This window comes from Dioszegia hungarica (genome assembly GCF_025882075.1).
Source record: "Dioszegia hungarica strain PDD-24b-2 chromosome Unknown MKK02contig_2, whole genome shotgun sequence".
NCBI lineage: Eukaryota > Fungi > Basidiomycota > Tremellomycetes > Tremellales > Bulleribasidiaceae > Dioszegia > Dioszegia hungarica.
The window spans coordinates 2,078,666-2,100,434 of record NW_026515766.1 but is presented as its reverse complement, the minus strand read 5'-3'; the positions used below and the strand labels follow the sequence as shown (position 1 = coordinate 2,100,434).

At 56.3% G+C, this 21,769-nt stretch overlaps 7 protein-coding genes across 7 annotated transcripts; 2 read left to right on the top strand and 5 right to left on the bottom strand.

Annotated features, from left to right (window-relative positions):
* Nucleotides 1–306: 306 nt before the first annotated feature.
* Nucleotides 307–2,090, top strand: MKK02DRAFT_19315 (high-affinity nicotinic acid transporter; the record flags this gene model as incomplete). Its single annotated transcript, XM_053086074.1, has 6 exons — nt 307–449; nt 499–691; nt 740–1,038; nt 1,086–1,296; nt 1,344–1,739; nt 1,839–2,090. The coding sequence occupies 6 exons, from the start codon at nt 307–309 to the stop codon at nt 2,088–2,090; spliced, it is 1,494 nt and encodes a 497-aa protein (XP_052949669.1).
* Nucleotides 2,091–3,429: 1,339 nt separating this feature from the next.
* Nucleotides 3,430–4,443, bottom strand: MKK02DRAFT_29857 (uncharacterized protein; the record flags this gene model as incomplete). The annotated part of the gene is made up of 2 exons (XM_053087924.1): nt 3,430–3,931; nt 4,100–4,443. 2 exons carry the CDS (start codon nt 4,441–4,443, stop codon nt 3,430–3,432), a joined length of 846 nt encoding a protein of 281 aa, XP_052949668.1.
* Nucleotides 4,444–6,881: 2,438 nt separating this feature from the next.
* Nucleotides 6,882–8,632, bottom strand: MKK02DRAFT_29855 (uncharacterized protein; the record flags this gene model as incomplete). Its single annotated transcript, XM_053087923.1, has 4 exons — nt 6,882–7,063; nt 7,189–7,846; nt 7,994–8,459; nt 8,484–8,632. The coding sequence occupies 4 exons, from the start codon at nt 8,630–8,632 to the stop codon at nt 6,882–6,884; spliced, it is 1,455 nt and encodes a 484-aa protein (XP_052949667.1).
* Nucleotides 8,633–8,971: 339 nt separating this feature from the next.
* On the bottom strand, nt 8,972–10,836 carry MKK02DRAFT_19413 (pyridoxal phosphate-dependent transferase; the record flags this gene model as incomplete). Its single annotated transcript, XM_053086092.1, has 7 exons — nt 8,972–9,085; nt 9,170–9,223; nt 9,402–9,778; nt 9,827–9,856; nt 9,907–10,335; nt 10,383–10,639; nt 10,751–10,836. 7 exons carry the CDS (start codon nt 10,834–10,836, stop codon nt 8,972–8,974), a joined length of 1,347 nt encoding a protein of 448 aa, XP_052949666.1.
* A 626-nt stretch (nt 10,837–11,462) lies between these two features.
* Nucleotides 11,463–12,750, top strand: MKK02DRAFT_19561 (putative 60S ribosomal protein l9; the record flags this gene model as incomplete). Its single annotated transcript, XM_053086111.1, has 5 exons — nt 11,463–11,603; nt 11,785–11,904; nt 11,958–12,209; nt 12,626–12,644; nt 12,707–12,750. 5 exons carry the CDS (start codon nt 11,463–11,465, stop codon nt 12,748–12,750), a joined length of 576 nt encoding a protein of 191 aa, XP_052949665.1.
* Nucleotides 12,751–13,626: 876 nt separating this feature from the next.
* MKK02DRAFT_29852 (P-loop containing nucleoside triphosphate hydrolase protein) lies at nt 13,627–16,644 on the bottom strand (the record flags this gene model as incomplete). The annotated part of the gene is made up of 15 exons (XM_053087922.1): nt 13,627–13,672; nt 13,734–13,768; nt 13,819–13,857; nt 13,914–13,979; nt 14,040–14,191; nt 14,271–14,474; nt 14,524–14,652; nt 14,702–14,810; nt 14,858–14,994; nt 15,043–15,796; nt 15,878–16,092; nt 16,143–16,264; nt 16,310–16,368; nt 16,420–16,539; nt 16,591–16,644. The coding sequence occupies 15 exons, from the start codon at nt 16,642–16,644 to the stop codon at nt 13,627–13,629; spliced, it is 2,241 nt and encodes a 746-aa protein (XP_052949664.1).
* Nucleotides 16,645–18,005: 1,361 nt separating this feature from the next.
* MKK02DRAFT_40215 (uncharacterized protein) lies at nt 18,006–21,006 on the bottom strand (the record flags this gene model as incomplete). The annotated part of the gene is made up of 17 exons (XM_053091014.1): nt 18,006–18,021; nt 18,080–18,114; nt 18,182–18,211; nt 18,264–18,347; nt 18,399–18,574; nt 18,631–18,816; nt 18,880–19,029; nt 19,079–19,157; nt 19,205–19,344; nt 19,394–19,780; nt 19,827–20,124; nt 20,186–20,410; nt 20,444–20,460; nt 20,517–20,626; nt 20,678–20,736; nt 20,795–20,914; nt 20,965–21,006. The coding sequence occupies 17 exons, from the start codon at nt 21,004–21,006 to the stop codon at nt 18,006–18,008; spliced, it is 2,154 nt and encodes a 717-aa protein (XP_052949663.1).
* Nucleotides 21,007–21,769: the final 763 nt, after the last annotated feature.

The following is a 21,769-nucleotide window of genomic DNA, read 5'->3' as shown; positions in this document are numbered from 1 at the left end:
TCTGTTAAGCACTTTTACCGCCCAAAGCCTCAAAGGGGTAAGCTATGCCCGATATAGCTCTCGCTAGATCTGTTCCTGGCCGCGATCAGGGTGCATTTAGACATGCTGGGGAAACGATGGACCGTGCCAAGAACGGGGACCCACAGCGCTGGTTGCCATGCCATGCCTTGCCCCCCGTGCTGACTGTGTGCCCTGTGCGCGCTCACTCATATATAAGGCCAACGACCCCCATCTCCCTCCTCCCCGTCCGCCCATCTCTCTCGCTTTCCTCTTCTTCTCCCTTCCTCCACCGCTCACTCACTCACAATGACGTCCCAACACCTCGACATTGACGAAAAGATCCACGGCGCAGAGCACGTCGAGTATGGATCCAACTCACCCGCGACTGGCTCGGTGAGCGATATCGAGAATCCAGGAGGCGTCGACGAGAAGAAGCTCCTCCGCAAAACGTAACTCTAATGCCCCCTGCTACGCGACCAGAGCCAAGCTGACCAACAGCGACTACCACATCGTCCCATGGCTTTCCCTCCTCTACCTCCTCTCCTTCCTCGACCGTACCAACATCGGAAATGCCAACCTGTTTGGTCTCTCGGTCGACCTCAAACTCGACCCCAACCAATACTCTGCCTGCCTCGCCATCTTCTTTGCCTTCTACGTTATCTTTGAAGTACCATCCAACATGGTCATGAAGGTCAGCCCCATTCTTTCCCTGCAGCATGGACTTTTCGCTGACGCCCAGGCTTGGCGCCCATCCATGTGGCTCCCGACCATCATGCTCGCCTGGGGTGTCGTCATGGTCGGTATGGGCTTCGTCAAGGACTTCAACTCCCTCCTCGTCACCCGTGTCTTCCTCGGTATCACCGAAGCCGGTCTCTTCCCCGGTGTCTCCTTCTTCCTCACCCAGTGGTACCGCCGATACGAAATCAACCTCCGTATCGCGCTCTTCTTCTCGGCTGCCACCGCCGCCGGCGCTTTCGGCGGTCTCCTCGCCCGTGTCATCAACTTTATGGACGGTATCGCTGGCTACCAGGGATGGCGGTGAGTCTCAGTCTCGCCGAAACGATCGGGCTTGCGCTGACTCTTAGGTGGATCTTCATCCTTGAAGGCATCGCCACTGTCATCGTTGCCATCGCCTCCTTCTGGATGCTGTACGACTACCCCGACACCGCCAAGTTCCTCACTCCCGACGAGCGCAAGTTCCTCCAGGCTCGGCTTCTGCTCGACAACGACGGCTGCTCCTCCGAGTTCAAGCTCAAGTTTGTCAAGGATGCCTTCCTCGACTGGAAGGTCTGGATGGTGAGTCACTTCCCTTGTCCCCTCTTTGTATCCCCGCTGACCCACAGTTCGCCGTCATGTTCCAAGGCGCCCTCATGCCCGTCTACTGCTTCTCCCTCTTCTCACCCACCCTCACCGCCAACCTCGGCTACACCGCCGCTACCGCCCAGCTCATGTCCGTACCCCCCTACGTCCTCGCCGCTCTCACCACCGTCGCCGCTGGGTACGTTTCGGACCGCATCCAGCGCCGAGGTATCGTCGCTATCGTCTGCGCCTCGGTCGGCATGGTCGGCTTCCTCCTGCTCCTCACCAACAACAACTCGCAAGCCAACTTTGCCGGTCTCTTCCTCGCTGCCGCAGGTGTCTACCCCCTCATTCCCGTCGTCGTCTCGTGGGGTGCCAACAACTCGGGCGGGTCATTGCGCAAGGGTACCGCTGCCGCTATCATTGTGTCCTTCGGTAACGTGAGTTTTGCTTTCTTTTATTTCACCTATCCTTCCGATCCTTACCCTACCTCTTCCCTCGCTCCCCCCTTGTTTTCTGGACTCAGCTAACGTCTCCAGGCTGGTGGTGTTATCAGTTCGTTCGTCTACCCATCTACCGATCGCCCGCTCTACCAAAAGGGACACGCCCTCAACGTCGCCTACTGCGCCATCGTCATCGTCACCGCCGCCTTTATGCAGTGGTACCTCGCCCGCCAGAACCGAATCAAGGACGAGCGGAACGCCAACCGCGGACACGCATGGACTGCCGAGGAGAAGAAGGCGTACGAGGATGATGGAGACAAGGTGGACTGGTTCAGGTACACCATCTAAGCGGGTCGTGGGGTGGACCGCAGATAGGGAGGGAAGTAAAAGGTAGCCATCAAGTGTATATGGGCGTTGGGCATATCATCAGGTAGATATTATTGTTGTGTATACATTAGCGAGTATTGGGACCTACATGCAGAGAAGTCAACTTCATATTGACACCGAGCCGCTGCCACTCGCTCGATCATACACACTTACTACACTGACTACTGAGTGGCTTACAAAGTGATGGTCCGGCCGTACAGCCGCCGTATTTGCCGAGGAGGTCTTACGCGTATCGTTAGATTGCGCAGTCCTTTCGCTGTGCTGACCACGGGATAGATCATCTAAGGATGCTGGGCGAGGCGCATATCGAAGGCGCGATCCGCCCTGGATCTGCATGGGCATATCAGGGGAACTGGCATGGATTATTCGCCACCCGCCACTCGACCCCCCCTCTCATACTTTCCTTCTTCGTTCACTCAATTCCTACTTGCAATTGCTCCAAGCATCATCCCCCTCTTCCAAGCAACGCGCAACCTGTACGCACACACTTTCAAGCAGTATGACCTACCCGCGTCTTCAAACGAATTACACCGCGACGTTCGATCCCACCAATGACCTGTCCTGGAATCCCCAGACTGGCGAGCGAACCTGCTGCTTGTGGTGGGACAGGCTCATCCTACAGACTCCTGTGTCCACTGAAGTGCAGGCCTCTCTGGTGGACAGTGCTACGGGTCACAGCGTCGACGTGGGACCCGTGCAGGAACTGTCAGGCATACTGAATGACCCGACCGCGCTTGCGTATACGACTCACAATGACCCAAGGTGCGAGTCGTGCGAATGGATGAAGAGGAACGTCCAGCGCGGTCGATTCCAGAAGGTGATGACCGCGCCGGTCAACACGTCGCTCTGGGTGCCCTCTGTGCAGTGGCACAGAAGCGCAGTGTCGTTGCGGCCGCCGCAGTTCCAGGGCGGATCCAGCCAAGGCGGTCCGGGGTCTTCGAGAGGTGGTCCTCCTCGCATCAAACAGGAGGAAGCGTAGATCGTCAACCAAGGTCCAAGATGACTGCCACAGCTCAGCCTCTAAATGGTACTCACCTCTCAGCATGCAATTGAGTGTCCACATGTGTCATGGCAGAGATTCAAGCCGGAATGAAGCGGTGGTCAAAGCTCACGACTTGATCGCATCGGGTCAGCCCCTAGATTGATCTCCCTCTCATGTATGCAGTTTACTTACAACAACGCACGATTTGACCATCTCCTGATGATGCATCGCCTTACCTGTGGTGGAGGCGCTGTGGCGGGTATTGATCTCAGCTCAGAGAGCATCGCGGGATACGTATACTCTGGACCGGATGCGACACTATGCACTGGCTATCGAGCGGGATGACGCCGGCACTGAGCTAGCCCTCCAGAGCCAGGGATGTGCCGAGGGACGTGAAACTGCAAGCGAGCTGCAGTGGTGGGGGCCAATTCGAGGCGGTCTACTGATCTGGGTGGAATTTGTCGCTATATCCGACATCATGGCTCGCTGGTGAGTCGGGCTAGAGTGGCGAGGACGGGTCGGCTGCCTGTGCTGGAAGCCACCAGCTCCATACGTCCGCCGCTTTACCCGTTGACCATGATTGATCGTGGCGCGTTTGACTAGATTATTCATTCCTTTGACCAGCGCAATACGGGGCAGATCTATAATGCAAGGATCTCGAGCCTTGATGCGAGTGACTGGGCCCAGGCCGTCGACGCTGAAGATCGTGTAAGCTGGGCTAGCGAACAGGAGCTTGCCATCCACTCCTCCTTCCTCGACTTTTACCATACGTACTGCCATTACTCGCCACTCAGCAAAGTCGTCGCTCCTCCAAGTACCGCTGCCTGACAGTCCAAGCCGCGCCTTTCTCCATTCTCCCTCTTGTGATCATCCGTCATGAGCGACAGCAACTCCAATTGCAACGGCCAGGACCAGGCGTCCCAAGGCTCGTCAGCAGTACAGAATCCGTGGTTGGAGCAGCATCGGTACGACTACAACGAATGCCCACTCATCGGAACCCGCACGACGAGTGTTACACGTCAGGTCCGAGGGCAGGACAGTTTCCAAGGTGAAAGCACTCGCTTGCCTGACGGTCGGGTCGTGGAGACAAGCGTGACCTCCCAACAGACCGCTCGGGATACGTACACTAAGTCCACCAGTGTCGTGATCACAGGCACCAACCACCCGCGCGATCCTCCCTATGGCTGTGCCAACTGCAGTTGGCTGTGGGAAAGGTACATGGCGAACCAGAACGCTCCGTGCTTGATCACTCCGCAGGGATGGGGGCGTGCAGGGATAAGGGGGTTGACTGTGTGCGAGTTGGCTGATTCCGTGGTCCGGCGAGATGGTCATAAGGCAGCATCATGCATACGTATTGTCGTCTTGCTACATACAGTCCATGACCCTCTTGTCGGAATGATTTTGAGCCTGAGATAGATAGCTTAATTGATCGAACCAGGAGGTTTGGACTAGCACGTCAGACCATCGCAATCGATGAGCAGCTCTGCAAATGACTTCAGCTGATCCCTCAAACTGGGCAAGAGACCGCATTACGAGCCAAGCGCCCCACTGTCCGTCGGTCTATTAGACGTCATGCTTATGTCCCAGAGGAGGGTCTTCAAGCTCTGAGCATCACGGCGGCGACGGACACCAGGCAAGCCTGCCTTGGAATTGTTGACCACGAATGCATGGCGCAGAGGAAGGATCACGGATCTATGAAGTGGCGGAAATCATTCAAGGTGGCAGCAAGTGCCACGCTCAGCCGAGGTCTCTCCCTAGCTATCTAAACTGCGGCATCCTTCTGCCAGACTAGAAAGGCTGAGGATAGGCAGTTCGCCCAGATCTAGATATGGAGGGGAAGTGGCGCTTTCGCCGATGTGCCCATACGTGTATGGGTAGATTGCGCTGTCCTTTCACCCGAAGGCAAGGCTAGGGTATGAAGGGATCAGGCGTGAGCGCTGAGGAGTGGCAAGGGCATCGTGCAGGGCCTAATATATACCGGACTATGCCCCGTGCTCTTTGTCTCTTCCCCTCACAATGCCTTTCTTTGCACCATAGGGTCTATATAAAGAGCCAATGCAGGTGGTCAACTGCTGCGTTTAGGGCGGCGGAGGTCGGGCTATGGGCAGTTGAACAAGATACAGCAATGCATATCTTCTCCCAGCTGTGATCTTGCGCCAGATCGCGTTTGACTAGATTGCACTTCCCTTTCATCATCCACAACAGCAATCTATGTAAAGTCGGATCTGGCCCGAGGAGACCTAATTGGTGAACAGTTGATCTGCTGTCTGTAACCCCAGTGTCGTCTCGTCCCTTTGACCAGGCACCCCTGGTGGCGCTGGACTGCACTTTGAGTCGGGCGGGGTGGCAAATACGACGAAAGTGGCGCTTGCGCCACTCTGCGTTTGGTGTTTCACTAGATTGCGGACGCCCTTTCAGTACGCAGCTGATGCAGCAAGATGCGAAAGGAGAGGCAGATTGAGGCGGTGCAGGCGTCCGCAATCGACGCTCTTCGGGAAAGATATAAGCTGGGCCCGGGGGGTCTTTTTTGCCACCCCTCAATCCCTTTGCCTTGCCTCACATCGACCCAGACAACAGTTTGTCCACATGCCCCTTTTCCATTCACAACAGAACCCACACCTTACCGGAACATCAGTCATCATGGCAGACGATGTTGGGACAACCCAGGCCAGCTCCTCCGGGACCGCTGCCAGGACTGAAGAGACGATTGACCCATGGGCATCCCAGCCTTGTGAGGTACATGGGCGGCGGACTGTTACCCTGGTCACCGTGCCAGCCGCAGCCTTTTCCAGGCAGATCAACCTCACTCAGGGCTATGTGGTGACGACGGTTGTTCCAACCTTGCAGTTGGCCATTCGGAATGGCTGGATCGCAGAGTGTACGACACACCGGCCGACTTCCTGCCCAAACACGTCGGATTCCAACCCTTCGGAGTCGAGATGCAGCGCCATTCGACGCAGCGCGGAAGCCCAGCAGGTGAGGTTCGAAATGCCATCTTCCCTGGGATTGAGGGATGCAGCTACCTTCTACCGCGCCATGCGGGAGAGAGGCCAGGCAGAGGCCAGAGGAGCTGCGCAAGAGGGTGGCCGTGTGTACGTGCCCGACGACGAGGCCCAGGGGTCCAGGGACGAACGCACCGTCATCCCCGATGACAACGTCCGGCAAGAGGGTGGGAACGAGTAGTATTGTCTTTGGTGATGGCGACTCTGTGTTCCCCTTTCAAGATCGGCTCGTTCGTGCTGGAGGAAGAATGCATTAGGTGCACGTGATGACATCTCTGTCATCTCAGATACGGCCGTTGATTATTCTCGAGATTGTCCAGCCAAGCTAATAAGCTATCGCAAGGGATAAGACACTCGTCGAGACCTGTCTCCTCGAATCCGGATGCTCAGTGCCGTCCAGTCATCCCAGTGGCATTCCACAGCACTCGGAACTGTCAGGAGGATACAGCAACCTTTGTCGCCAGCTCCGAGCACTTTGATTTCAGCCTCATGCGACACATTTTCTGCAACAGGACCACTGATCATGAGAGCCCGAGCCTGAACTCAAGCTGAGCCAAGTGTGGCAGCGATATTCTATGACTGTATTCCGCAGACCGCGCCTATGCCATTCTACTCGATCGAAGCAATGTGGCGTCCTGTACTCCGCCACCCGTTTCCAGTGGTGAGCCTCGCACTTGCAGGAGACCTATCCGCTTCCTGGGGTAGTCTGACCTACAGGACATGTCGTGAGTAAGGACCGACTGTGTACGGCTCATTGGGTCCGGCTTACTACAAGTCGACCACGATATCTAGATCTGCACGGTCAGCCCCTCCGTGGCCACTAGATCGGAGGTTCAGACAAAACGAGATTTCCCGCTCTCCTTTGTTTAGCTTTCCCCCATCACGCCTGAGCACGCCACGAGCATATTCCCCGAGCTTCAAAAAGGGTGATTCAGTGATACGCGTAAGAGCTATTCAAAGGATCAGAGCTATAGACCGGGGGTCGGAGCTGAACCGGGGCTGGCCATTGGCAAGAGGACCTTATATACCGAGCCCCGCGAGAGGTGTGTCTTCCCCAGTTCCCCTCGCCGCTCACTTCTGTGCACTTCGATCGCCAGTCGCCACCAACCCTGCTGCACCATATCAGCGAGTTCTCCCTGCGTCAAGCACATCGAAAGCCAGCCCTCTCTCCTTCCCCTCCGTGATCCGACCCACAACATCACATGGCGTCCATGGACCACAGCGACGCCGCCCCTGGCCCATGGGGGACTTCGGCGCCGAAGCAGACTGTGTTCTTGAAGTACTCGCATAATCCGACCGAAGCCGAGTTCACTCTTTCTGTCGAAGCGGCTGATTCCGAGACCGACACCCAAGTCACTGCAAAGACGACCGTCACTGGGCTCGCGCCCTCGAATGGCATGATCCCAGCACAGCTTCCGGATTCTATCGTCATCGATGAACAATGGGAGCCCCTTGGTGGCGAGGTCGAGGACGAGAGCAGCGAAGGCGAGGGAGAAAGCGTCGAAGGCGACGCGAATTCCGGGCAGAGCCAGTCGGCCGGAGTCGAGCATATCCAGTGGAGCACGAACGCGCCCAAAGGTCAGATCCACGTCAGCTTTGTGAAAGGCGAGCCTGGTGCGTACAAGGTCACCATGCACGCTGCCGAGGTGTCCGGCGGGGAGAGGACGAGCGGTGAGGGACCGGTATGGGTGAAGGTCTTGTCCGCGAAGGAGATGGGAGAAGTCACAAGCGGGCTGACCGCAGTCATCTACTTCCCGGGCTATCTCGGCCTGCCGGTTTTGACCTTCGAGAACGACGACGGCGATACCGTGATGGGAGATGCGGATGCGGAGGGCGGAGCAACCGAGGTCAGAGTGTCACAGCTCAGTGTAGATGAGGACCCGAGGGGGTCTCAAGCCATCGCAGTCGGTTACAGAGACGGGGAATTCCAGGTTTTGACGAGAACGATCCAAGCGTCCGAAGTGAAAGGCGGCAACAGGCACCCCATCCTCTCCACGACGACACTTCAGTTTCACGACTGGCCGAATCTCAACAAAGGAAACACGCTCAGGGCGGAGCGGAAGTGGACGACCGACGAGGACGGTGATCTCATGAACGTCGAACCCGGTGCAAGGAAGGGCAAGGCCGGCAAGCGGGCCAAGGGCGGCCGCGGGGCGGTGCCCATCACGGACTCTGGACCGTATACTGAGGTGGATACGAACACGGAGTCCGGTACCCTGAGGATGACCATTGCGAAGGTCAGAGGTTCCAACGACATCCAATTCACCCTGATGACTGATGGTGTGACGACTGGATTTGGTGATGCTGTGGAGGATCCTCAGCCGCTGAGGATGGTCCTGTCCGAGGCTGCGATGAACGCAATCAGCTCACACTCTGCGTCGCCACAGTGGGCACTCATGAAGCAGTTCGACAAAGCAGAGACGGAAGAAGTCGGCTTGGTCACGGAAGAATCTGAGCCGGAAGGAGTCCGCTTGGTCGAGGAAGAGGAGATCAAGAAGATCTTCGGGTAGTTGCGGCATGTGGTGGAGTGAGGAGTGCGGTGGTCGTCTAGGGTCCAGTAAGGGTTCTCAGTTCATGTACAGTGCTGCGATTGAGTCTATCGAGCGATGTGATCAGTATCCTGACAGGTGATCAACTAGGGTCACCGAAGCGGTTCTGCTAGGCATGCCTCAATCAGCCCAGTCAGTATGGTGAGCGCGATGAGTGTATTGCCAGCCTGGTGCATACCAGCGGTCCAATCGCTCGCCCCCACTCCTATACAGCCATGACTCCCAGATCGATCTTCCTATACACACAGATCACCTCATCTCCGCCTCCTCAGTACCCATCCCCCAAAACACCCTCCGCTTCTCCACCGATCATGCAGCCGTCCCGTTCGCCCCGTTCGCCCCGGTCTTGTGTAACGGATCCATGTACTCTTTGAGCCTGAGCAAGCGCTTGCCGGCGGCATGGAGGAGTTCTGGGTCTTTGCACTGAAGCGTCAGCTACCTTCACTCACAAGAAGAACAGTAAGTGGTCGATGTCGGGCAGGAGAGGAGGTGAGGGATAGGACTTACGAATGCGAATCGAGCGAAACGTTCTCCGATCTTTTCATGTTCTTTGCAGTAGAACTGGAAGTCAGCTCAAGTCCTTCTTCAATCTGGACCCATCCCTCTCCCTCCTGGATGTTCGTGTCGCCCTATCCCCATCCCCACTTCAGTCCAACCTTCTATCCCCAACATTCCCTCAGTGACCCCATCACCCCTTAACCCAGCTCCCCATCCGACCCAACCCAGACCCATAACTCACCTCAGAGGGCGGGATCCCCACCACCCCAATCTCCTGACACATCCACCAACATTTCACAAAGTCCTTCCCCCTCCCTCCATCCGTCAAGAATTTCGGCACCTCAAAGCTCTCGGGCACCTGTACCGGACTCATATCCACCAACACAAAGTAGCTTCCTTCTGGCTTCGTGTAGCTCAGGCCGAGCTGGTCGAAATACGAGCACAGGATATCGCGGCGTTCTTGGTATGCCGAGAGTTGATCTTCCCAGAACGAGTGCTCGGCGGCGTGGTCGAGACCGAGGGCGACAGCGTCTTGGAGGGGGGCGTTGGTGCAGAAGACGAGGCGGGAGTGGGCGGCGAGGGTGGCGGATATGAGGGGGGTGTCGCCGATGAGCCATCCTGAGGATTAGCAAGAGAAGGAGGAGATAGGTAAGGAGGGGGACATACCGATTCTCCATCCGGTAGCAGCGAACGATTCTGTCCGTCAGTTACAATCCAAGTTGAGGTTTGAGCTGAACCATACTCACTCCCTCCCGACCCAATCGTGATCGTCCGCTCCCACATCCCCGGCAGACTCGCCATCCTTACATGCTCCACATTATCATACAGCATACAATCATACACCTCGTCCGCGAGGCACATGACGTTGAACTCGACGCACAGCTCGGCAATCTTGGTCAATTCGTCCCGGGTGAAGACTTTGCCAATGGGGTTGTGTGGCGTATTGACGATGATGGCTTTTGTTTTGGGTCCAAAGGCCTTCCGGAGCTCGGTAAAGTCGATGGACCAGTCGGCGCCGGAGGTGATGCCGGTGGTGGATGTGGGTGGGTGGAGGGGGACGTAGACGGGGTTGGCGCCTTGGAATTTGATGGATGCAAAGTATTGGTCAAAGAAGGGTTCGAAGAGGATGACTTCTTCGCCTGGGTTGACGTGGGCGACCAGTGCGGCGTACGTGCCTGGGGATCAGCCAAGGCGTCCGCCAGGAAGCGCAAGGACAGCTTACCGCAGTTCGCCCCCGCCGAAGCCATGATCTCGGTATCCTTCAACTCCCTGCCCTCCTTGACGAGATTCTCAAATTTGGGCGAAAAGTGGTTCTTCAACGCCTTGATGAGCTTTGGCCGGCCCCGAGGGTGACAGTAGTGGTTGATCATGACTTCGGACGTCATGGCTTCGTGGAGGCCGTCCATGATCCACCGGGGTGGAGCCCAGTTCATGAACCCCTGGCCGAGGTTGATGGTGTCTGCGGGGACATTGGCGGGGCTGACTGTCAGCTGTAGTTCACGCGTACGATTCGAGCCTAGCAGACTCTTGAGAACTGTCACTCCATCGGCGTAGAGCTGGCCAGGTAGCGCTTGATAGACCTGAACTCACGTGAAGATGGACCAAACATCCGACTTGTGCATGTTCCCATCAAACAGCCGCTCCGCCTGCGGGATGGTCGCCGACCTGGACGCCATCTGAGGCGCTGGTGTATCCTTGGTAGCGGGAGTAGAGTATTTGCGCGAGCTGAGCACAGCGGGTGTGCTTGAGCGAAGGTTGACGATAAAAGTGGAGGTTAGACGAGCGAGGCGGGCGGGGTTCATACAGCTGATGCAGCTGGGTCTGGGTGTTTCTAGCTTGTCAACTCGGTATGTAGGGTGGCTATCGTCCAGGTCACCTGTGCTTGGTCGCGCGATGAGCTGTATGGAGCGACTTGGTATAGAAGTTGTGTGATAGGCAGGAGATATCTATCGATAGCGTGATCACGCTTCGAGTCGCGATCTCGGCCGAGCGCGGTAACAGCCGGCCGAAAAATAACCCGACGGAAGCCTCGGCTAAATTATACTCCCGCGAGGACTCGGTATGTGCCGTGAATGTCGGTCGATAGGTTATCGCCGACATGGCCCGCCACAGTCTCATTTGGCCCTGCGGGATCTAATCTATATCGCCGTGGCTGTGGCCCTTTGCTTTGGCTCTGGCTGCGTGGCTCTGGGTGGGTGTGGCTGTTTTTGCGGAGAGCACCGACGCAGCACAAGCACAAGCTCCAAGACTGCCTCTACTATCTTACCTCTACCATCTCCACCTAATCGACAACTACGATACGATGAAGGACATCACTTCCGTCGAGTCGCTCACGATCCCCGAGGGGGTCACCGTTGTCTCCAAGGCACGCACCATCACCGTCGAGGGCCCAAGGGGCAAGCTCGTCAAGCGGGTCGGGCACATCCAGATGGACATCCAGGTGGTGAGTATTGGCGCACGAGCGGAGCGACTGTAGAGGGGACGGGATACAGGGGGCGGGCGAAGATTAGGATTACTGGGCAGCGCGGAACATGGAATGGAACAGGCGGACGGAGCTTAGCGGTGGAATACCGGAACAGACACCCGGAACCCTTGACCCCTCTGCGCTCGAGCTAATCCCTCAGGTCAAGACCGCAAAGGACAACACCGTCAAGTTCACCGTCTGGCACGGCGCCAGGAAGCACGTTGCGTGCCTCCGTACCGTCAAGTCGATGGTTGAGAACATGATTACTGGTGTCACCAAGGTTTGTCCTTCTCTTCTCTATAACCCATGCCTTGTCCCGAGCTGACGACCCAGGGCTTCCTCTACAAGATGCGCCTCGTCTATGCCCATTTCCCCATCAACGCCATCCCCTCGGACGACGGAACGTCCCTCCAAATCCGAAACTTCCTCGGCGAGAAGATTGTCCGCGAGTGCCCCATGCTCGAAGGCACCAAGGTCTCGCTCTCGGACATCAAGGATGAACTCATCATCCAGGGGAACGATATTGAGAAGGTGTCGCAGTCGGCGGCGAGCTTGACGGATAAGACACGGGTCAAGAACAAGGATGTGAGTTGGGTTTTGGTTGAGGCTTGGGTTTGGGTCAGGTTGGGCTTGGGTGGGAGGGGGAAGGGGATGCGTATGGGACCAGGCGTACGGGGGACGAGTGCTGGGAAGATATAGGAAAGAGGGGAGGGATGAGGATATCGGAGTAAGGTCAAGTCAGGCGGATATGGAAAAAAAGGGGCAGGGTCTCGCTGTCGGAGGCGGTCATGGCTGGGACTCAGGGAGGTTCTGCTAGCCTCCGAGGAGGTCTACAGGCATCGTCCGGACTCCCCTCGTCGACCCCCATCGGCGAAATCCGAAATCCCAAAAATCATGTCTCAAATTCCCAACTCCACATTCCTCAACCTCACCGACTTTCTTCTTCCTTCTCTGGACCCTCTGGCTTCATACAACAACGTAGAGCATCGCTAATAAGGCAGATTAGAAAGTTCCTTGATGGTACGGAAGCGCGGGGCGCGCTCCCCTGATGCATGGAACGGGACTTGAGCTGATTTCTCTAGGTGTGTACGTCAGCGAAAAGACAACGGTTGTTACCGAGGCATAATCGGCCCGAGTCGAATCGAGTCGGAGTCGGAGCAGAGCGTGGGGAGTAGGGAGTAGAGGGTGTGGCGATCCGGAAGACAGTCTTGGCGGATGACGACGGGACTGGGGAAAGGGTTGGCCGCATGTATCATCATGAGCATACGCTGAGGTTCAGGTTTGGGTTTGGGTCTTGGGTCTTGGGGTCTGACGTTGGGTATGGGTATGGGCTATGACAGTCAGCGTCCGCGCCGGCGTTGGGGCAGGGACAGGGATAAGGTTGGGGATGGGAATGGAGGTTTGAAGCGAGAGCTGGATATGCTTCAGCAGGGGATGGGGATGAGGGGTCTAGAGTTGGGTCGAGGAGGGAAGAACGGATCCAGACAGTTGGGGATCATCAGGGCGCAAGCGGTCAGCGGTGTATCAGGCGTTCGGCCCGGTCTGTGCTGAGGTCTTGTCCGTCTTGCTAGACTGACGCGTACTGACCTATCGGACCTATCTAATCGAGCTGATGATGCTCGTACCTATCGTCATCTGGCTGAAGACGGGAACACTGACGTCCAGCATCAGATGATCATCCCATCATCTCATCATCTCGTCACCTCGCTCCACGACCGCCCCAAGCCCTCCCCTCTCGCTTCTCTGAGGAGACGGGGCCGTGATCGACTCGCCATCTCCACTCTTGCACTAGGGAAACGTCATCAAATGAAGCTTTGAAGCCTTCCTCTTTCAAGATCAAGTGCCACTCTGATCGAGTCATCTATCGTTATCCATACTATTCTACAGAGATACAACGCTATCTGCCATTGAAACCACTCGGACTTGATACAATCAAAAGAACCCCCAGCTGCCGACGCCGAATCTGATGGTGATGCTACGAGTACTTGAGCACGATCAGCGTTCAACGAGAAGTCCGCCCCAAGACCTCCTGCTCGATCTGTCGGACCCTACAGACGCAGTCAGCCACTGCCCCATCCCGCAAAAAAGAGAGAAAGGGGGAACACGTACCATTCTGGGTCAATGATGGAAAGCTGATTGATGATCTGATGCGTCAGCTATATGCTCTGGTCAAGGAGAGCACAGCAAAGCTCACGGTGTTGTTAGGAGAAGCGGGCTTGGGAGGCATCCGCGCCTGATAGTCAGCTACGTCTTCCTTGACGAGGACGGAAAAAGTGGAGGATAGCTCACGTCAGAGAAGAGAACGACTTGAGGAGAAGAAGCGTAGAGTCGAGACTTTTCATCAATAAAGAGTTTCTGCGAGAATTAGCTGACGTCTACTTTTCGTTTCCAAACTGAGAGAGACATATAGCTCACCTCCTGCCCAGTGCTCCATCGATGATACTCCCCCGCGTCCCCCGCGGCCGGCTTGAAAGCGATCTTGCGGAGATGGCCATAGATGAGACTACGGAGAACGCCTTCGGTATGCACGCTATCGGTAGGGGCGAGCGAGTCAAAGTCGAAGTGGACTTTCCGATCAGCTTCGTTCCATATACGACCGAGCCCGGGAACACCAGTCGGGCCCCAACGTCGAAGAAGTTAACTCACACATTCCGCTCATCCTCATCTGCGTAGTGAGAGCCTTGACCAGATCTGCAGCCTCGTCGAGCGCTGATCTTCGGAGACAAAACTTGGCCGCGTAGGCGTCGGCGAGCGGGGTGGCTTTTGGTCGGCCGGCGGGGTCTGTTTCTTGGGCTTTGGTTTTGGGCCGAAGGCGCTCTTTACGTGCATTCCGGTCGTCCTGCTCCAGCACTAAAAAATCAGCTATTGTGCGGATATAATGAGATACAGATGGACTTACTATTGAGCCAACCTCGAAGAGCGAGAAAGGCGCTGACGTGGTCCCCTTGCGCTGACATGAGAGTCGCTTGATGCTTGAGGTCGTACTGCCCCTCCGCGTCATCCTGGGACGAGAAGAAGATCGACTGGCCTGAAGGATCAGCTTCTGGTCGCCAGTCGCTATGGACCCGGCAGCTTACCGGTCGAATTAGCAGCGACAAGAATGATCATCGCGCCAGTGCAGTTGAGGAATCGGCCGTTGACTTTGACACCGTTGTATTGGACGCTGGCAATAAGGGATCGAGCGTACTGCTGATCAGCTTTGGCCCTATTTTGATACTGGTAACATGGCTCACCTCGGGCGAGACTGACAAGTTGGACATCTGCCGTCCGACTTTGGTGAGGTGGACGACGCCCGCCGAATCCTCCGTTACCGCCCCCAGGTCCTTCAGGGTCGCTACCGCATGAGCGTAGCGCGCCGGAGTGGTCTGATCTGCAAAGTCAGCTATCTCTCTAGATGGCGAGGCGGGTGTGAACGTACTTTTCAGCTCCATCTGCCCGTTTGGGACACCTCCACCGCCTTGCGAGTTGATGATTGACGTGACCGCCAAGTTGGTGAGCAGCGTCGAGGTGTACTCCTCGGTCTGGACCTTGGGCAGGGACCCGGGATACATCGTGAGCAGCATCTCGTACAGCTCCTTCGTACACGCCAGCTCAGCGTACCCTGGCTGCGTGCGACCGGCTCGTCCGACTCGCTGCTCGATCTGGACCCGGGAGACGAGGCGTTCGATGAGACGACGATGGTCGAGCTCGGTCGAGTACGAGGCGAGGTTGTACATGAGAGTGTCCATCACGAGGGCGATGCCTGGGATGGTGATGGTATTTTCGAGTGAATTTGTACCGACGATGATCCGGCGAAGGGCGTTGGGGGCGCGGACGGAGGTAGCGTCGTCTTTGCGTTGCTGGCTGACCCGGCTAGAGACGACGTGAACGTCGACCGGCTCGGGGAGGGGAGCAGCCTTGATGGCCTTGGCGAGTGCGGTGCAGGATTTGAGACCGTTCGAGAAGATCAGGACGTCCCCGGAGTGGTTTTGGATGAAAGAGGAGAGCTTTTCGATGACCCACGCCCTAATGTCCTCCACGGGCTCAGCCGCAAAAGAGATTCTGACCGGGAAGGCGAGGGCGGGGAGGGTAAAGTGAGCGACGTCGGGGATGTTGAGGAAAGAACGGTAAGAGGCGAGGTCGGAAGTGCCGGAAATGAGCCCGAAACGGAGGTGGCTGTTGGCTTGCATCGCCTGAGATCATCAGCTGGTGTTGATGAGATTTGATTGAGGGGCATGCACGAGCAGGAAAGGGCGTGGAGTAGAAAGACTTACCCATTTGGCGAAGGCGATAAGAACATCCGAGTTCCCCGACTGCTCCTGCACCTCGTCGAGGAGGACGACGGCGTACCGGCCGAGGAGGATGTCGCTCTTGAGCTCCCAAAGGCACCGGCCCTCCGTCACGACAACGATGCGGGCGTGCGGACCCGCGGGACCGCTACTGTCACGAGAGCGGAGGACGACGATGCCCTTCTGATCATCGTCGTCGACTACATCATCAGCACTGTCAAAGCCGGTGAGTGTGACAGGCGGAACCTACCGCCAAGCTCAGCTCGCAGTCTCTCGCACAGGAGTAAGGCGGCAAATCGTCCCGGAACGACAATCATGACTGCTCGGCCGTCTCCAGCGAGCTTCAGAGTCCAAAGCAAGATCTGGGTCGACCTGATAGTCAGCTAACACCCTAGATTCAGACCCGCGTTGGCTTACTGGGTCGACTTCCCAGAGCCTGGCTTACCGCCGATGGTGAAGTGCCGGTACGTCTCGTACTGATGGCGTCAGCCACCTCACCAACCTACTTATCGTGCCGAAAGGCTTACGTGGTGGATCAGAGGGATCAGATTTTCGTCCTTCCTGATGGGAAGGTTTGCGTCCCGGACATTTAGCAGAGCAAGCTGCTCAGGCGTCTTGGCTTTCCCAGACAGCCTCTGGTCGACGCGCTAGAAGGTATCAGCTGTATCCATCCAGCGAGCTATCAACAGGAGGCTTACCTCGAGATGCCGGAGCAGCTGAGGAGTGAGCTGGGGTACGGCGGTGTTGACCATTGTAGGCAAGTATGAAGACAGGAGGGTTGGGGGATGAATCTGTCAGCACAGGAGAGGGGCGGAAAAGAGGTAGAGAGGCAGTAAGAGGAGAGAGGGAAGAGGGAATGATGAGAAGCAGGGGTCCGGGGTTATCGTCAGCCAGTCCGAGCGCGCATCCTCCTCCTTTCCTCGCCCTGTCAGGCACAGTCAGCTCAGCTTTCGGAGGTGTCATGTCCGAGTATCAAGAGGTCCGAGCGGATAGGAGTGGAGCTAGGAACAGGAACAGGAACGATCGATCAGTGTTTGATGACTGGAGATAGACCCCGTTTCATCATTGTGTGTGTGATGACGTCCGCAGTCCGGGCCCTCCTTTGGCTGTCCCCCAAGGCGCAAAGCAGCGCTAAGCAACGGGCAAAGTCTAAGTGAGCTCCACACGGCGATAGGAGGCGCCATATAGGGAGTTAGGATCTGATATCGGGCGGGATGTCAAGGGTATACGGCAGTGGAGGATGCAATTGCACCCAGAAATCGAGGTTGATGGCCGAGCCGCAGCCTGCTGAGCATCGGCGAAAGCTCAGCCGCGGTACCTTTTGGAATATGGCCGATCACATACTCGTTGGGAATCAGTCTGAGCAGGGATCGAAGGGCGGTGCTTGGGCTGATCCGGCCTGATGATGTGCATAAGATGAACGCAGACGTGGAGAACCAAGCTGGTCATCGAGGCTAGGCTGAGACCGAGGAATGTGGAGCAGAAATCGCGCACGGACCTGCCCTAACGATGTGCGATGTGGCAGGTGTCTCACTAGTTGCCCTATGCATGTCCTGCTGTATGAGACTGCCCAGCAACTGCGGGTGATAGCTGAGCACTCAGAGTATCTTCATATAGATACTCAAGAGTTTCCTGAGCTGACCTATTCGACCTTGGCAGATCCATACGAGTGGTTACAACCGAATCTATCTAGTACAAACCTCCTTTCGCCTCCATTACGTTTGTTCACTATAGAAAAGTACAAAGATGAAACAGGATCCGAAGCAGCGCGAAGGACAGAGAGGTAACGAGAAGGGGGAGCGGGGCGCTAATGATCAGAATGGGAGGTGAAGCGGCAGTTGTGGAGATTTGGGGTAGGGATGGTGGGACTATAGTGGTATGGGATAGTGCAGAGACACTGGTCTTCGCTGTGCTTGGTGGGCGTAAAGGGGTATAAAGGGGTAGTCCTGGTCTTTTTTCAAGGTAAGGGTGTAAAGGTGTATAAAGTGGCAGTCCTGGTCTTTTTTCAAGGTAAGGGTTGTAAAGGGTATAAGGGTATATGAGGAATCCGAGTTGGTTGTTCAATGCGAGTCGATTAGGATGTTGATACGATGTTGGGCGCAAGGACGAGCGATCAAGCTCCCTCGATCCTGGACATGTCAGCTTGTGCAATTCGGCGCGGATCCAAGAGCAATGTGGCGGACATACCATTCCCGGTCCAGATAGGTCAGGTTGTTGATGGTCTAGAGGGTATCAGCACAGACTCCTCTTCTGACAACCTGACCTCCGGCAAGCGAAAGAAGGACTCACGATGGTATCGGCATTCTCAGACTTGCTGGCCTGTAAAGTCAGCTCCGCTCCGGTTTCGAAATACTTGCGGCCCTGGACTCACACTTGAGAAGAGGACATATGAATGGCTGGAGTCGTAAAGTATAGACCGCTCGCCTGGACGTCCCTCCAGGTGTACGTCCCTGACCTGCGATGTCAGCTTTACTTGCTCCTCAAACTAGTGCGAGCGTCCACATACCAAACGATCATCGATCATACGATGAAACTCTTTCGTAGAGCTATTCGGGACCCGGTAGGCTACCCGGTGCAGGTGCCCCTCGAGTAGGCTCTTGCGCATCTGGTCGAGATACTGGACGGGCTCGCGATTGAAGTTGATGTACGGGGAGATATGATATTTGCCGAGACCGCTGCAGACTGATGTGTCAGCTCCAACTTTGACGACGATACGCAAGCTCGACGAGATGACTCACGCATCCCCTTCATCCCAGCTTGACCTCGGAGTGTCTTGGCTAGATCGACCGCCTCGTACAGCGCCTCTTCTCTCAGACCATGCTCCGTTGCAAACTTGGTTGAAGGCTTGATGGGTTTCTTCGCCTTCGACTCCGAAGCAGCAGCCGGGTTTGCCGGCTCTTCGTTCCGGTCGTTCTTGCCCAAGCCTAGACGATCAGCTTCCAGTCCGACTGTGTCTTCGCACATGGACTAGAAGAAGCTAGACTCACATTGCCACCAAAGCCGAAGAGCATTGTAGAGGACAAAGTGGTCCCCTTCGCGCATCTCGATCCTGCGGCGCGCGGCCGTGATACCCTTTCGGACTCGAGGAGGGATTCTTGATGCGGCGAGCTCCTTGTCGGCGAGAAAAATCGCTTGGGCTGTCCATCAGCTGATGTATCCTCGCCTCATGTATATGCTGAGACTTACAGGTGCAATTCGCAGCGACGAGGAGGATCATCTCCGCCAAGCATCCCCTATCGCTGGCTGCTACGAGCGAGCGAGCGTACTGTACTTAATCAGTTCTGTTACCTGATGTGAGCCAGAGGGACCTACTTCGGGGCTGCACGACAATCGCGCCATCTGCTTGCCGGTCTTGGTGATGGTCATGGACGAGAGGCCGCTGGAGGGGGTGAGGGCGCCGAGATGCTTGAGCGTAGTGACAGCTCGAAGCTTGAGAGCAGGAGTGGGTTGATCTAGCAGAAATCAGCTGTCTTGCCCGTACTGTAGATGGTGTAATCTCACGTGGAAGCTCGAACTCCCGCCCATGATCCTCCGCCTCCAGAGCCAGCTTATACAGCAGGTTGGCCGTATACTCCTCCCGCGTCACCTTGGGTGGATGAGACCGGACAGTAGTGGCGATGAAGTCCGCCTCGGTAGCGGCTCGCAGAGCGATACCAGACTGGGTGCGGCCGATCCGGCCGGCGGTGGAGTTGGCCTCGTTGAGTGAGGCGGCGACGGTGACCATCTGATAGCAGTCGAGGATGGGGTCAAAGACTTTGATCTTGCGCTGGAGTGTGTCGATCACGAGGGTGAAGCCGACGGGGGTGATGGTGTTGGAAAAGACGTTGGTAGTGATGCCGCCGCCGCTTGTGTCCGCCTCGCTTGCGGATCGCCTTCTCCTTGTCCTGCCTGGAGACAGCAGCGGCAATGACGATGATGTCCGTGTTTTCGAGACCGTACAGCTTGGCAGAGAAGATACGCTTCTTGATGCTTTCGCACCTGGTGAGGCCGGTCGTGAAGATCATGACGTCGCCAGTGGTCTCGACAAGCTGGACGGTGAGCTGGTCAACGATCCACGTCTCGAGGTCGAGGACCGCGGATGCCGAGCTGGCGTATCGGACCTCGCGCGGAAAGGGGAGAGAGGGGAGGACGTAGTGCGCGTCGGGCGGGAGGGAGAGGAAATAGTGATAAGGGGTAAGCTCGGTAGGACCAGAGATTAAGCCAAAGCGGGTCGAGTTCCCGCTCCTCATGAGCTAGAAAGTCAGCTGTCGTTCAGAAGGGAGATCAGGAAGCAGCTGATAGTGGTGAACTCACCTGCCTTGCGTGGCCGATCAACACATCCATCAACCCCGTCTCCTCATAACAATCATCAAAGAGGACCAGGCCAAATTGGCTGAGATCAGGATCGTGCAGGAACTCCCGGAATACCATTCCTTCCGTCATCACGGCGATCCGGGTACCCTCCTCGATGTGCTCGCTCTTCTCGCTGATGCGAAGAGCGACAACCTCTGGTGGCTCCTTCTCGTCCGCCTTCTTCTCCTAGCCGTCTCGCTCGGATTTCGCAGCTTTGACGGCTTTCTTGGTAGGCACTGAACAGGTCAGCTTCGGCCGCTATGCTTCAGGTTCTGCGGTGACGTGGACGTACAGCCAACCTCGAAGCTGATGTACTGGCACATCATCCTTGCGCCGACTTTGGTCAGACAGAGCAGGAGGATCGCTGTACCGGGCATGGCGTACGCGCAGATTTCTGCAAACCTGGGGATCAGCTTGAGCCTGACGGTTGAGAGCTTATAGCGACAGACTTACATTGTTGACTTGCCAGATCCGAATGCGCCGCCGATACTAAAGTGCTCGTGCTCCTTGATCTGTTTGACGTCAACTCATGGACCGGCTTCGGTGGCAGAGCTGTAATAGATCACTCACGAGGCGCAGTTTAGACTCCACTTGATCATCCGCCCAGGCAGGCCTGGACTCTGATCGCCATCTCAAGTACTCCTGATGTTGCGTCGAAGTCTCTTTTTCGGGATGGGCGAAATCATGGAGCTGCGAAGTCAGCAGTGGCCTTATGTTCTATCAAACGAGGGAGAACTCACCTGGAGATGCTTGAGCTCAGCGAGTGACAGTGTTGAGGGCATGACGTAGAGATTAGCAAGAGTAAGTGAGTAGGTCGAGGTATGAGAACAGCGTGAAAGTGATGTAGTCAAGGGGAAAACGATGTGAGATGGGGTGATGTCGATTGTGCTGCATCGACCGATCCATTATTCGTGAGGGCGTCAGTTACAGTATCAAGGGATAACAAGGTTCGCTAAATTTGAGGGTGATGACTGATGAGCGCTAAGCTGTGTGTCTGTGTGTCTGAGGACGCTCTCCACTTCTAAGGTCCCTTTGAGTCTTGATGGTTACCTCCGGCTACCAGATCTGCCATCTTCAAGCGCACTTCTGCCTCACTTGAACCAGTTGAGGAGCAGTGCCGGTTGAGTCGTAGGAGCGACACCATATCCGATGTCAACGTCGGATCGGGAAGAAAGCAAGTTAGTAGCGAAGACTGAGGTGGTCAAGGAGGTGGTGGTGCCGAGCGAGGAATGAGGTGTACAGCCAAAGTTTGACGCACGGATCAGCTTTAGCTCCAGATCCATGCCAGGATCCAGTCGACCCAGTCTGCTGCCTCAATATGTCCACGAGTCGTGCTTGGCGGGCCAGCCGTGCAAGAGTGAATCAAGGGCTACAGAGAGCCGCTCAATATCTCATATGATACCACTACAACTAAAAGCCCCGACTACATATTACAAACGTAAGATCTCTCTTCCCACCTAGACCTCCCGCCCGAGCCTCGCCGCCTCAGCCTCCTCGTATTATCTCCTCCTCATCTCCTTCGATATCGCCTACGCCGCCCAATGC